The 16,443-nt window shown below is 39.8% G+C and overlaps 1 protein-coding gene across 1 annotated transcript in view; it reads left to right on the plus strand.

Moving 5' to 3' along the window:
• Positions 1 to 6,360, plus strand: part of TRHR (thyrotropin releasing hormone receptor) — a 7,513-nt gene extending 1,153 nt beyond the window's left edge. Inside the window, exon 2 of the mRNA XM_014307998.1 lies at positions 5,956 to 6,360. Within this exon, the coding sequence (XP_014163473.1) occupies positions 5,956 to 6,360 (405 nt within the window). The remainder of the gene's footprint in view (positions 1 to 5,955) is intronic.
• Positions 6,361 to 16,443: the final 10,083 nt, after the last annotated feature.

The following is a 16,443-nucleotide window of genomic DNA, read 5'->3' on the forward strand; positions in this document are numbered from 1 at the left end:
CCCCAAAAAAAACCCCCAGTACTTTCTTTCCTATATCAGAAAGCAATTAGGAAGTGTCAGATATGATGGAAACATTTTTAACTATAATTTCTTTACATTACAGATTGTTAGTAATCTTGCCATATATACAAAGTGACTCTTGACTTATTTTTGAGATTTGAAGGGAAGAAACCATCCTGGGAGTTTGGGACACTTGAGGCTGAGTTTAAGCTAGGCACTATGTCACTCAGCAAATGTAGTCAAGATGTAAGTTTTCCTGTCTCTAACTCTCCTGTGAAAAATCTGTTTAAGGAAGTCTGTATATAAATTGCTTTGTAAGTGCTAAATATCTTTGTTTCTCTGTCTCTCAGAAAATATTTTTTGTACTGATGACTCAAAACTGAGGCATAGGTTTGACTAGCTTCTTTTTATATTATTGAATATGTATGCTGCTGTGTGTGATAATACCAGTGGAACATAGTTAGCAGATTAATTGCTGGCTGTTTGCAGTAAGCCACATGGTGTGCAGCAGGCAGCACAGCTGGTGCAGTGATGGGAAACACAGGGTGCATCTTTTGCAGATGGCTATGGGGATATTCTTCTTATTCTTTATGTTCTTCTTATTTTGCTTCAGTTGCTACTGTTTATGAGAGGGACCATGTTCTCTTATCACAGAGATGGCAAAAGCCTCAAAAGTTAACTGAGCTGCCTTCTAGAGCACTGTGCCCTCAGAGAGCACTAGAGCTATGCTTGGAAACACACAACACAAATACGTGGGCTAGGTTAAATTTAATTGTGTTGCCAATTATAGTTAATAGTTGGGAAGTGTTTAATGTTTTTCTTTGTCCATTGATTAGTAGAAGAAGATAACCTGCTCTTCAAGTTAATATCACTTTATGCTTGATTACCTGTGCCAGTATCACTTGAAAATCAGACAAATCTTTTACATTGAACACTGATGAATATGGACACTGTTATGAAACCAAAAAGTGAAGATCATAATGTGATATCTTTTATGTCTTGTAAAGACAACAAGACTTTCTCTAAAAGCCCAAGCAACCTGATTGCTTAAAGCAGCTTCATTATAAGTAAAGGTAGAATTTGCATATAGTACAACACAGGAAGCAAAGCAAGGATAGTGTGGCACAATTAGTAATATTTTTTGTATAGTAGCAACATGCAAAAGATAGACAATGGTGTAAAAAACAAGAAAAACAAGAGTAAAGGCAAAAAAACAAGTACATATTTAAAAAAATCTAGAATCCCAACAGTTATTAAGATACAAAAAGGAAAATTTGCTGCCATGCTGACAAGGACGTATATAGCTGAAAATACAGTCTGTCTTCACAGTGAGTCCTGCTGAAATGTGAAACTCTGTGTCTTCCTGGACCTGTGTTGCACTACAGGGATTGAGGAGTGTACAATACCCAGCATGTGATCTGTAGAAAAGGTGTCTGAAAATGTGGTGTGAACGTCCTACTTCTGTAGCAGTTCTCATATTTATCCAAGAACATTTCTATGAAAATAAATATATGCATGTTTCTGTAGGGGGATTGGCTCCAGCTGAGAATGGGAGAGAAAATGGGAAGTGCTCCTATTCTTCATGATCCAAGACAAGGACAGGCAAACAAACTATAAGTTATTGTCATGGGCAGTGCAGACTCAACTTGGGGAAAATTAATAGTGCTAATTTATTGCCTGTTGTTATAGCCACAAGTTACACTCAGTCCCTTCCCTGCTGCCACCAGCAGTGTGGGGCCAGAGAATGCTGCAGTCAGCTGGCAGAGGTTGGTCCCTTGTCATTCCTTCCTTCTCACCCTTTTCCTCTGTTTCTGTGTGGGTCCTGCAGCCCACAGATCACAGATTTTTTTCTTTTCCATTTATAGCATGAATACTGAATTGCATGTTTGCATGAAGGTTTCACACTTTCCCCAAATTCCTACTTTCCTCAGATATCAAGGTGACTGAGAAAAACGAATGCAGCCTTACATAGCAAACATGTTTGTTTAAACTTGAGATGGAATCCTGCTCACTTAACAGTATGTGTATCTCACAAAGTTAGTTGATTAGTCCAATCAAGTCTAAGGTCATCATGGCTATCATGGTCAGGAATAGCAGGTAGATTGCCCTCTAGAGAAAGTCCTCTCTTGGACAGTATTGCAGTCATGACCTGCTCACCAGAGAAATCCCTCTGTTCTCTCACACCACAGCAAGGACAGATTCCAGCTTGCACTGCAAGATAAGTTTTACACGGCTTACATGAAATCCTCAATCTTATCACTTGGTTTCATTTGTGGTGTTAGTATATCAAGACCTTGATCCTTCTATTTATTTAATTCTCCTCCTCATTGCACAACTTCTTTTTGATTAGGAAATCATGGACTGGGATATGCAATCTCTGTGTGTTGCAAAGAACACAACCAGGTACAAGAAGAAAGATGTTATTACATGCTTTAAAACACCAGAATGACTATTGTTTTTACTATCAGTGTAAGAAAGATTAGTACTCAAAGGAGAAGGAGGCAATACTAAACTATTTGTACCAGGATAGTGAAAATGTTTAATAAAAACCCTTCCTTAGAATAAGAAGGTTTTGGAGCAGGAAGGAAAAGGAGGATACTAGTTCAGAATTAAAATACTGGGACTCTGCTTAGTAAAACATATTTTAAATATTTTTTAGAACATCCTCAGAAATAAAAAGATAGGGCTTGAAGAATGTTTGTATGCAGGCAGGACAATATTCAATCTCAAGCTCTTTTGTTATCATCCAAACTACACTTGAAATTTGGACTAAGCTGAAATTGCTCAAAGTCTTTTTACCATGTTTTCAATCTCCCTAACTAAGATAATTTGTACCCTGAGCATAGGACATAGAGTGCACATCCACAAGAAAAGAGCAATCAGTGTATGTTTGCCTTCACCTGAGCAGTGAATTGAGGACGTAGTGCTGCTGCTTTCAGGGAGCTTTGGTGTATGCTTATAGGTAATAAAAACATGTTCTTTTAAAATTTGTCCTCTTAGCACTCCACTGATATCAAATAATTAGCCTCTTCCCAATATGATTAGTTCTGTTTCATATAAAGTGATTTGAAAAAGGACATGGCATTTTGCTGAAACAAAGAGGACCAAACTTTCCTCTAAATAATTTATGTTCAGCAATAAAGACTTTTGGTGCAGATAAAAATGAAGCTTTGGCCTCAGTCAGGTATTTAGATGATAGGTTCACCTATAACACAAATTGAGGTGAATTTGTGTCAGAAGCCCTGAGTGGTGCCTCACCCTGCAGTGAGGTGACAACTCCCATGCTGGGACTAAGTAAGCCTTGCCAGAGCACCTCCTCAGAACTGCTGCCTTTTGCACATAGGTCATGGTCTGAGGTAGCTGACCACGAAGAACCACTCCAGAGCCAGACTAAGGAGGATTTACCAATGAGCAAATAACTACCTGAACTCAGGGCCTTATCATGTGTCTCAGAGAAAACCACAGCAGGTCAGATGGATCAGGAAACTGAATTTCTGACAGACAATAGAGATCTTGTGAGAGGTTTGTTATTTTTGGCAGCTTTGGAAAAATATGTATTGCAGACAGTTTAAAATTATAGTGAATTTTCCTCATTGTCCTGCATGGACTGAACCACCAAAAGATGCCACCAAAGAGATGCCACCCATGGGTTCTGCCTCTTCTCTTGCACTGCATGTAGGCTCTGTGAAGGCATATGAGTACATGAGTTGGTTCATTGACCTGAGCAGAATGAAAACCAGCTCTACAGAGTGCTTCATTTCCAGCAGTAGAAGCTTGTGGTGTTGAAAAGATGCATCCAAATGCCAGTATACACAAATTCAGCTAATAATTTGCACGCTACACACATACATACATACAAACATACATATATAATATAGATATATATGTATTTGCGGTGTATGGGATACAGTCACTTGAGCAGTAACAGTCCTTGTTCACTGCTGTACAGCGTTAATTGTGTGACTCTGAATTACCCCCTCCTTGACAGTAAGAATAGTTTACTTCTAGTCCAGACCCAAGCTGATAGCTGCAACGCTGCAAATGATCCTCTGAGCAATTTTTCCTGAAAGAAATGTAAATTGCCCATGACTGGTAGGTACAATAATGGAGTGCCCTGCTGAGCTTCTGGTAGCAAAGCACTCTGATACCTGTGTAGGCTGTTATGCACTGAATGCCTGAGCTGATGGAATACATCTGTTGGTTTGGCTCTGTCCCATTGTTCACCCAGGCTCCACAAATGGTGGCTTTCTTCCTTTAAATGTGGAGTATTTTCTACAGTGAATGATTGTTCTCCACTGAATGGATTTGCTCATTTTGGAGGCACAGGCTGGAGCTGAACTGGAGGGATGAGAGCCAGAATGGGTCAGTGCTGGGTCAACTCTCTCCTTGCTACCATGTTCACAGGAATGGCCCTTTCAGAAGTGGAGATAAGGAGAGATCACTTTGAGTTACCTGGAACATACACATTTGTATTTTGTTCTATTACAATGACTGTGCACAGAAAATTAGAAAAAAAACAGTGTAGAAGTCATAATGAAATGTATGAGTCAAGTGATAAAAAAGGAGATAGCATTTCTCAGTCTCATTTCTCAGTCTCACTTCTCATTATTTTTTACTCCCACTGAACACAGCTGTAGAGAAAACAAAAACAAGGGTGAGAGAAGAACTAAGATAAAATTGCAGCCTTTGAATATGTGCATTCAAAGACAAATAGATAAAGATACATCAATTTGTAGAGTATCTTTGATTTTCATCACATTCTTTATTATAATACCTGTAACAAACCAAACAAATTGGCTTAAAAGTGTGTCTTTCTAGAAAGATAGGAGAAAATACATTCATTAGGCAATGTGATAGCAGGTTTCTATATAATGAACTTATCTGGTCAGAAGACAATTGAATTATATACTCATAACTTCAAACTAAAGCCTACTTCTAAAACTAGCATGTGTGAGTGATCTTAGTGGAGTTATCTCCTATTGAAACTCTTATAAATGTACAATCAGAAGAAACAGTTGTAGCTCACCAAAATGTGTGCCAATACTTTCTATTTCACACAGTTAACCAAGTCATCTCCTGACTTCCATGAAGGTGTGCCAGCGAATCCTCCCATATCACATTTCTGTGTGCTTTCTACTTTTTTTATTAATACCTTTCAAACTTTCTTTAATGTAGAGACTGTTGAATACTGTCTACATCAGAATTAAATTATTTACAAAAGAAAGACTCTTTTTAAAGTTGATTTTTTAAATTATTTCTCATTCACTTAATTTCAGCTATCCTGGGTATTCCCAAAAGTTGTTCTTTTCTTTTTTCTAAAGAAAATTACATAATAGAATAAAATTCTTATAACAATCAAGTTTGATTCATAATCCTCTTTTCCCAGGCTCTGTAAACTTTATTTGACTTTTCAGAGTAAACATCAAATAATGAAGATCTAATTAAATACTGAGGGTTTTAGGAAAATAAATTAATCTAATTGTTCTCTTTTTTTCCTTATTTTTCGCTTTGGGAAATTGTTTTAGGCTGACTGTTAAACCAGATAACATAAAAAGACTTCATGTTTAAATACTCTACAGGCTATACTAGTCCAAAGGTAGAGATGTAATGTGTTTGGAAAAACAATACTCTCTGTCCTTTTTTTCCCATTTTTCCCATTTGAATCAACACCCTCTTCCAGAATAAGAAGTGGAAATGTCTAAGGTCTACAACAGTAAGCTTACTGGGATATCATCTGGAAAGAGTAATTTAACAAAAACTAGGGAAAATTTCAATCCAAGGTTTTTGTACTTCCTACTGTATAAAACCTTTCTGAATCAAATATTCATCAGGAATTCCTACTGAAGGATCTGTGCAGAGGTTTGGTTTGGCCCTAGAGGTGTAAGAATGCACGTGTTCATGCCAAGGGGAGTACTGACCTTTGCCCCTCTTCTGTCTCTCTCTGTGTTCCCTCAGGTCACCAAGATGCTGGCCGTGGTTGTGATCCTATTTGCATTCCTATGGATGCCCTACCGCACCCTGGTTGTTGTCAATTCCTTTCTTTCCAGACCCTTCCAAGAAAACTGGTTCCTGCTATTTTGCAGAATCTGTATTTATTTAAATAGTGCCATCAATCCTGTCATTTACAATCTCATGTCCCAGAAATTCAGAGCAGCCTTCAGGAAACTGTGCAACTACCAGCAGAAACAGGAGAAGAAACCTGCCAGTTACAGCATGGCCCTAAATTATAATGTCATCAAGGATTCTGATCATTTCAGCACTGAGCTAGAAGATATTACCAATACCTACCTGTCCTCTGCAAAACTGTCCATTGGTGATACCTGTTTGTCATCCAAGGTAATAGTTATTATATTTCAGTGACTGCTGTGGATCCTCCAGAACCAGGGCACGTTGCTGGGCATGGGGCTGTGCTGGGGTAGCTTTCAGCCAGGGCAGCACTGCAGAGGGCTGGGAGAGGCTGGCAGTGACAGACCATGCACCAAACAGGGCGTGGCAGGGAGGGACAATGCCCAGCTCTGGAAAGCTGCGTTTTTCAGTGCCTTGTGCCAAGTATGGGGGGACTTGGAGGATCTGAGGCATGCAGAAGGATGGGCAGAAGCAATCAGGTCAAGCCTTCTTTTCTGAGGAACAGTGGGCTCTAGCGGAGCATCAGAAAGTGGTTCTCAGGCGTGGTGCCTCAGGTACACATCTGGCAGGGGGTGATGTTGGTGTCTGAGCTCAGTGATTCCTCTGGACATGCTCTGGCTGGCTGCAGGAAGGGCCATGGGGCATTTTCTTGTGCCTTCCCCCTTGACTCCATGTGGGGGTTAACCACACAGCTGGTGCTAAGGAGAGGCTCTCCCACATACCAGTGTGACAGTGGTCACAAGGGTTCTTGGATAAGGCAAGAGACGAGAATGTTGACTCCATGTTCAGAAGGCTTGATTTATTATTTTATGATATATATATATTACATTATAACTATACTAAAAAGAAAAGAAGGAAAGGTTTCCTCAGAAGGCTAAGCTAAGAATAGAATAGGAAAGAATGATAACAAAAGCAGCTGGCTCGGACAGAGAGCGAGAGCCTGCTCTGCCGTGACTGGTCACTGAATCAAAACATCCACACGAGACCAATCATGGATCCACCTGTTGCATTCCACAGCAGCAGATAACCATTGTTTACATTCTGTTTCTGAGGCCTCAGCTTCTCAGAAGGGAAAATCCTAAAGAAAAGGATTTTCACAAAAAGATGTCTGCGACAATACCAGCACTTTCATTCAGTAGTGAGTAGCACATCTCTTTAACCCACTTCTCTTGATGATGCACATTACTGTTTTTACACAATACTCCTTAAATGCTATTTGTGAACCCATACATTTAGATCTTAAAAATATAGAGGATCTACAAAGAGGCTTAGTTTTCATTTGTTTTTGCAGATTATATGAGAGTGTAAAATATTCTTTCTCAGTTTGCTTCTTCTCTCCTCTCTTTCAGGCCTGAGGCCCACCTTGTTCTGAGTGTACAGCCATGTAAGACCTTTGGATGCTCTGTTCCCACCCACTGTATGAATTGTAAGGACATTTCTACTCACAGAATTGCAGAAGCTACCATAAATCTTTTCATACCTGCCTGGGCCCTACAGGAAAATGCAGCATCTTGGGGAGTGAAAAGAGTATATTATTGAAGCTAACTGAATGAAGTACTTAATACAATCTAACTTTAGCCAGGAGAGTTGGCTCCAGGAGAATACCTAAATCCTTCTTCCCATTACCTGGCTGAAGAGTGGTCTGTGATCTCAGAATGAGCAAGGCTTGCCAGGACATATCCATGGACACAGAGTGGGACAGGGGATGATACTCCCTGTAAAGATGAGAGGTGAGGAGAGGAGATGCTCTAGTGTGTGCCTGCACTGGGCAGTACCCAGAAGACCTTCCAACAGCAGCCAAAATTGCTGCTGATAGCAGTAATTACCTGCCAGTGACTCCCTCATCCCACATCAGTGCAAATCTCATTGCAGCCATTGCAGCACGCTTCAATAAACACGTGTCTGATGGCAAAGAGCACAAAATCTTTCTTTTCTTTGGTTTATTTTTACCTTGAGCAGCATGAAATAGGAAGACTATTCAATGAATTTGCAGCATGGAACAAACAAATTAAGAAGTCAGTAAGAAGCATTTAAAAGATCTTATCTTTTTTCAGCAATCAGGTTTATCGATGTACCACTTTAAATGGAAGTCTCAGCTATTACTGAATCCTGTTGGAAATTGACAGATATTGAAGAGCATGTAACAGGCTTTTAATAGCTCCTTTTATCTTGCTTCAATTCCAATTGTATCTACGAGCACTAGAAGGGGTTTAGAGCTTTAATATTGATAATATCTAGGGAAAAGAGGAAATTCAGAGAAAAGTAACACTTTTTAAATGTGTAAATGTTTAATGTTTTTAAAATTTATCTGTTAGAATACTTTAGGACATAAAGTGTTGTCAGAGGAAAAGTCATCATGGCTTTTTACTTGCCAGCATAGCCCCTTCCCTGCTCTTCCCACACAGGCCCATGATAAGCAGCCTGGGGCCAGTCTCTCTGATGTAGCTACAGACAAAATATCATGTCTTGCTTTGGCTTTGCTCTAGCCCAGCTCTCATTTTTGCTAGAAGTTCATTTTCTCACTTCTGTGCTGCAGAAACCCAGGAAAGTGCCTGTGTGTTCCTGTGTGTCATGAACATTTTGCACAGCTTTTGTACATGACGTTCAAAAACCTGTAAAGAACCTGATTCACAGAATCACAGAATAGGCTGATTTGGAGGGGATGAAGTCCAGCTCCCAGCCCTGCACAGCCCCATCCCCAAGAGTCACAAACCTGCCCAGTGTGGGTGAAAGAGGCAGCCTCTACAGCATTGTGAGGCTTTCCTATCCAGTATTGTTTTGCCTTCACAGCCACTTCCCTAATTCAAGCTACTTTCGCTAATATTCAGCTATATTTGCAAACTTAAAGAGAACTAAAAATAGCCTGATAGGCCTCAGATTTAAGTGTTAAAACTGTGAACCTATGTTTGCTGTGTCCGAAGGACTCTGTTGGGCCTTCTCTACATGGCAAGGAAGAAGCAAACAGATTGCTCAGAGAGGTTGTGGAGTTTCCCTCACTGGACATATTCAAGAGCCATCTGGACTCAGTCCTGTGCCATGTGCCCTGGGATGACCCTGCTTGAGCAGGGAGGTTGGACCAGATGACCAACTGTGGTCCCTTCCAACCTTACTCACTCTGTGATTCTGTGGTCTTGCAGTCTGCATGTCTGTATCCTGCTCTGTCTGCATGCTTGCTTTCTCCTGTTTCACCTTTGCAAAGCTCCACAGGCACTTTCCAGCTTGGCAGAGTGATGGCAGAGCAGGGAAGGGACCAACAGCAAGGAAGTTTTAACCAGCAGAGTAGATGTGACAAAATTCCAGAAGCTGGCAGAGCTTTGTCTGGAGCAAAGCCAGAAGCAGGACCCATGCAGGCCATGTTGCAATCTTTCCCAAATCCTCCGCATTTCCCAGCTTGCCAGGTTGTCTATCTAAGCAGCACAGGCCACCAGGCAGGCACATGCAGTGGTGTCTATTTCTGTGCAGATGTCTGAACCCCCACAGGACTGGAAGGGCAATGACCAGGCTGCTTTTAAAATAATAAGAAAGAGCTAAAATGACAGAGTAAGTCATGTGTCAGCCAAGTAAGCAAAGTTGGCTAGGGCTCAAGAGTCAGACAGGATACCGACATATTCTCAAATTAGCACCTAGCAATTAATCTCATAAATACAGTTCTGTAGCTGTGACACACACTTTGGGCGAACCTTTCCTTTGTAGAGCTTGATGTGAAAATACAGAGTTCTATAGCATCTTACTGCTTACACTTGCTAAAGCTACAGGTTTTCATGATAATGAAAAGCCAAGGAGAGATACCACAACCTGTTTGACATTTCCTCCAAAGCACCTGTCACAGAGAAATTAAATTATCTATGAACCTTACACAGGAACTTACGGTTGCTTAGCCAAGAGACATTCAAAGTAAAGGCAAGTTCCTGTGTCTGACTTTGCAAACTCTTGTGATGAAGCCGGGACTGCTCTCAGCTGCTGGGAGCTGATTCCCAGTCTGAGCTGGGGGCAGAGGCTGCCACTGGTGGAGCTGGTGCCTGGAAAGCCCTCTGCCCTTCACATGCTGTTTTCAGCCAGGCATCTATTCAGTGCTTTCAGAGGAGGCCTTACTTTCCAGAATTTCTCAAGAGATGCTTGAACTAGTTGCTTTTCTTACTTAAAAAGCAAGATGTGCAGGTCTAGCAGCAGGCAGAGGGCATTCCATGGAAACCTGGCTGTCTGGTGAGGAGCACAACTGGCTGGGTAAAACCTGAGCTCAGTGTTTGTATAATAACAGCAAAACTTAATTTATCTCAAGGTTTTCAGAGCACAGACTGAATTACAGCTTTTATAGACCAACAGTACCAGAAGTGAATTCTCTCCTTTATTTGCCTTTTCGCTCAAAAAGCAACTGTCTGCTTTCTCAGCCTCTGCTCCACCAAATGCTCAAGTGAGGTATTTAAGCCCATATTCCTTGTGATGCTTCATGAAGGACTAAAATCTATGTAGGTGACTTTGTATCCACCATCACTGGGAATAACAAAAATGAAAATATTTCTTTCTCATATTTATTTGTGCTAACAAAAATTATTATGATTGAAAAATTGTGTGCAAAACCTCAATGTTTATAATTGCATATTTAAGCTAAGGTGTGATTTTAACTGATAATGTGATCTGACTCTATAGATGTTAGTTGTGAAATCCATTCTAATTTTATACTGATATACAGCTAACACTACAAAACTTTGTCAGATATCATGCTGATGTGACTGTTTCTGTGTTTGCCCTTCTGTTTAGAACAGCAGTCAACCTTTTTCTTGTATGTAGATGTAAATTATATATGTGAGAATGTATTTTTTTAATTACATGGTTTTAAATTTATTGATAATTATATCAATTTTTTTTTGCTAGAAGTGAAAGTGGCTGGATGTCAACTACTGGCTGCACTAATATAACTATCTTTGTATATTTATTTTGTGGATAGCAAAGTCCTTTGCAACATTTAGTTTGGAAGAATTGTCTGATTGGTAGCAATGTTGAAATCCATGCCTACATCCTTATTTAACATCTTTCCTGTAAGGAATTGCATTCTTATTGGACTTTTATTTAGAAGTTTATTCAGAATGTAACAGAAGAGGTGCTGCTTTCACATCTGGCTTGGGGAGCTATGCTGCATCCTTTCTGAAATGCTGAGATTTCAGAACCTTCAGTGAAGGTAAATTGTGCAGCTGAGAAAGGTCAGGTGTATTTGTAACACACTTTAGTTCAAATTACCACATGACCTCCCTGAGTTCAGAGCACAGGATATATCAAAGAAGCTCCTATGTACTGTGAAAGGGTTTATGATGCTTCTGTGGAAACGGATGGCACAAGCCAGATGATAAAGATCTCACTGGCATCACTTCTAAAACAGTTACCTGGAAAAATGGACTGAAGGAGCTGCTGCAGTACCTCTCCAGCTACACAGTGAAGGCTTAGATCAGTAATTTTGGAAGTTGACAATTTTGTTAGTTTTTAAAAAAATTATTCTACAATAAATAAATAAATGAATAAATCTCTTGCACACCCCTCAGATCTGAGCACTGTCACCATGGAAAATAAAACATTATTTCAAGAATGTGAAAAGATAAATTGTTCTTTCAACAGTGAATTAATTTCCCTGCTATGTGTCTTTCTTTTGTTGCAAAAGTTGTTTCTTTTGCTACAAATTGCAGTGAAATTTGAAAATTATCTTTCCATATTTTATATCTTCTTCAGACAGAATTTTGTCTGGCTTTGTTTTTTTGTTCTTTTTGGTAAGAGTTTGTTTTCTCATGATTCTTTCATTACTACTAGGATAAAGTGATACAGAGAATGCAAGTGAATTGGCTCAGTCACAGTGATTTGGACTCCTGAATTCATTAATTTGAGGGCTGAATCTTGTAAATTTGAATTCTAACAAACTATGTAAGAGCAACTGGTTTGGAGGGAATTTTTTCTTCACCTATCCAGAGTAATGCCAGTCTCATTCTATCATTTCATGAGGTTTATTTATTTGTTTATTATAAACAGTGTGAAATTTTTCAGAGACATGTACTACTGATAAATGTACAACAATCTTTGTTCCAAAGAAGCATTTTGTAATTCTTGGATGCATGCTACTGTGGGGATTAATTTGTAATGAATTTTTGTTGCTACTTTAATAAAATGTTGAGCAAGATAATTATACTGCAATTTAAATTTTTCAACAACTACTTGAATACAACCTTTTGTCTTGCTGTCCTTGGCAATGGACAATGTAACAACATCCTTTTTCATCTGTAGGGGAATGAGATCCTGAAAAATTCAGTCTTTTTTTCCTGAAGGAAGACCAGTGTGCCAGTAGTCTAGCAGTAGGTACAGTGCTTAAATGGGAAGGGATTCATAGAATCCTTGTCCCTGTTACAAGGATTATTTATGTATTCTACATTGCACAGCATTAAACAAAATGAACAAACAAATAAAAAAGGAGAAAACCCCCCATATCTTGGGAGTAGGGGCAGAGCCCAGAAGCCACTTTGTTCTTTGGTCACCACAATCAGCATAGTTGGTTCCTGTACTCCATGGGTACTGCTTGGCTTTTCTGGTGATGTCACCCACTTGTGCTTGAACCCAGCCTCAAGAGGGTGAGTGGGATTACTTGATCTGCTGGTTTTCCTCAAGGTAATGCACAGAAAACTCAGTCTCTTGAGGATCAGGGTATACAGAAAGGCTGAACTCCCTAGAGCTAGACTAAAGCCCAAATTATGCCTCTCATTTCTTAGGTAAATGCTCTACCATTGGTCCTAAAGACAGAGGGCTCCCTCTCCAGTCAGATCTTGCTGACTTTTGTGAATCCCAGGTAGCAGATTTCTAAATCTTTTCATTTGTACCCCCCTCACACTGTCTACATGGGGCTCGATAACCCCATACACTGGTGGGGGCTGACCTCAGAGCAGCTCTGGGGACATGAAGCACTGTGGATCCTGTGAACAGAGTGACCGTGAGGCAGCAAAAGCCACCTGCAGCAAAGACAATCATTTATATACCTTGGATATATACAAATATGGAATAATGAAAATAAGACTATAGTAATAGACTTTCACCCAAAATCTTTACTGAACTCATAGCTTCTAATAAAATAAAGCACAGGAAACAGGTAATGTCTAACATAAGTGACACCCATCCAACAAGTATGATTTTTGAAATGAGGTCTATCTGTGATGGGTATACCTTGAGCTTATATTAATTTCAGAATGTAATTATGCAGCTCTACTGCCAGGTCCACAGCACAAAGAGGCCCTGTAACAATGGATCAAATCCCTGTTGATCACAAACAGGGTTTTCTTTCAAGTTCTAGACAATAACTGTATGGAAGAAAACAAACAACACAGCAGCTCCCAGTGTCCGGAGAAAGTACAGACAGCAAATTGGGACATTTGTCTCATATGCCACTGATTTATATCTGAAGGGTATCTTGAAAGGCAGGCTGTATTATGTTCAGACCGACTTGTCATTCAGGAAAACAACGAGCAGAAATTACAAAGGGTTAATAAGTTATTTAGCATATAGGACACACATTTAGGAAGGAAATAGGAAATGGCAGCTCTGAAGGGAGAAAGCATCTTCAAAAATTGACTCTTTATCATGTAAACATGACATTTTAAAATGTTATATTGTATCCTACTCTGTTTATGCAGAACAATTAGAAGAGTGAACAAGGCTATGAGAGGATACAGTGGATGTGTGGGAGAGGCAGATGGCCATGTCTACTGCAGTGAGAACAGGTTAGTGTAATTTTTTAGAGATCATGTCTAGTAACAAGTTACACATCAAAGAAGCTTCACAAGCTGTTGCTGTTACACTAAAATAGCATGTGACAAGATTGAAAAGAGACTGTTGTGTCTGGTGTACTAGAAAACATAAGGAGCCATGGACGGAGCTCACATCATAAGATTGCATTTTTTTAAATTACAAACTCTAGTTTCTTTTTCCCAGTGCTATGACATTCTGGACTGCCAGGCTGAAGTTCAACAGGCTACTTCTATTATGACCTCTTAAAATAAATGTTTTGGTGCTAAGGAATACTGTTCTGCAGGTGATAATTGCCTGTAGTGAATAGTAGTGAATGACACAGCAGCTGAGGCTGGGCACTGTCCTGCTGCCACCAGCACTGTCAAGCTGTTGTTCAGTCCCTGGAGCACATCTAGCGCCCAGCAAAGTGACACTCTCACAGGGAGATAGCCTGGCCTGGCAATATTCCAAATAAGCACTTTGGGTGTTGCCGCCCTCTTTGTGAGGGTAAAGGAATTTATGTGATACAGACACAGACCATGTGGTGCCTGTTGGGTCTGGAGCTGGCAAACAGATGGTGGTCTAGTTTGGTGTTAGTGTAAGCACTCTACCTCATTGGAACTAAATTACTTCACTATCCTTTATTTATGATTCCCCTTCTCCAAAGGTTTCCACCCAGTGTCCATAACAAAGTTAAACTCAGAACAGTTGTTTTGGTCTCTGCCAGCAGTTCCATCCTTCACACCCAGATCTGAAACTGACTTGGGCTCTGGAAAGAGTCTCTCCTGCCTGGAATGTCAGGATAGGAGATAAAAGATACTACTTCTCCCTAAAAGTATTATTCTTCTATAATAAACAAGAATAAGAAAACAAACTTTACTGTGGTATGGAATTATGTTTTTCACACAAAAATTGTTTTATCATGTTTGCAGATTTTGTTGTTGCTCACCAGAGGCTAATGAAAGGACAATAGAAATGAGTATTACAATGCAAAGAAAGAGCAACTGGACATGGCTAAAAAGCAGTATAGAAGGGGTAAATATAATCTGATTACAGCACTAAATAATTACAGATTTGTAAGTGCCTGTCTCAAAGATTCTGACTTTGTGCTGAAGTGCCATTAAAATTCTCTCCACCACCAAATTCATCAAACACAAATACACTCTTGGTGACCTCTGTGCGCTTGAAAGCTTGCAGAACAGCACTGGCTAATTAATCACAAATTTATTTTTAAATAAGAAGACACTGGAATGGATTTTCTTTTCCCACTTAATGAGAGCTGTTGAAAGCCAGATTTTTCTGATTATGGTTTCAGCAAAGTAGCTGGACTTCTGTCAGTATTTCAGAAATCTAATCTCTAAGACTGTGCCAGAAGCAGCAAGTCTACATGAGCATATTAAATGCACAGTGGGGAATAAAAGACTGCATCAAAAATACCTCAAATATGAAACATATTCTTTTAATTATTTCTCCTTCAATACTCAAAAGACACTCTTTGAAGGGATATCCCTCAGTAAACCCAAGTGAACACTATGGCTATGTAGGACAGCTGCCATCAGCAAAGCAGCTAAAGGTAAATTTAGAATGTATATCTCATAAGGCTAAAACCTGTGTTTATTAACAGTGGGTGTAATTCACATACATTGACATCAGTAAGAGAAATGAAAAACAGGTAATCTCTGAGCTCTGCAGCAGGGATTCAATCTTCAGACTTCTGGGCAAAAATATTTTTCTCTCTAGTCTGTTCAGAAGGATTTATTTTTTATTTTTCCATGAAAACATACTATCTCATGCATTCTTTCCCTTTTGCTCTAGGCCATTTATTATCCCCAATTGTCCTGCTCATGCTGCAAATCTCATTTGATGGTTTTTGGTTGGGAGGAAGTCAATGTTTGATTTCTGACTTCAGATGGTTTTCTTTGTTCACTAAGACAAAATATTGAGACTCTTGAGACGCGTTAAAATTAGTACAAGTCCCCACAATCTAAGTGTCCTTTCTGCTCTCCAGAACTTTGTGGAGCTGCTGTTTTAAGAGACTGACTTTGGACAAGGCATACACTAGACAGGTACATGTCTGGTAAACCCTGTGCCTCAGTTTCATGAAAGATGCTACCCTCTTAATTCTGGCATCAGTGAGGACATCACAGGGGCATTATTCTGCAATCAGTGCACTCCACCATAATGGTTGCAAGAATCAGTGAGTTTTTATGGGGATGTCCATGCAAAAATGTCTTTGGGCATTTATTTCCATGAATGCTGCTCTGATGTTTTGTAACCTGGCTATCTCAGTTTCTGAGAAGCTCATGGTCTTGGCTGCACTTATTGCCACAGCACAGGCAGAGAGGGGCTGAGACTGTGCCCAGACTTGTGATGAAGGCACAATACATTTATAAACACAGAATTGCAGAATAAGCCGAGTTGGAGGGAACCCACAAGGATCATTGAGTCAAATTCCTGGCTCTGCCAGGACCATACTCAAGAGTCAAACCATGTGCCCAAGAGCATTGTCCAAACACTTCTTGAGCTCTGTCAGGCTGGTGCTGTGACCACTTCCCTGGGGAGCCT

The sequence above is a fragment of the Geospiza fortis genome, unplaced genomic scaffold (genome assembly GCF_000277835.1).
Source record: "Geospiza fortis unplaced genomic scaffold, GeoFor_1.0 scaffold200, whole genome shotgun sequence".
NCBI classification, from domain to species: Eukaryota; Metazoa; Chordata; class Aves; order Passeriformes; family Thraupidae; genus Geospiza; species Geospiza fortis.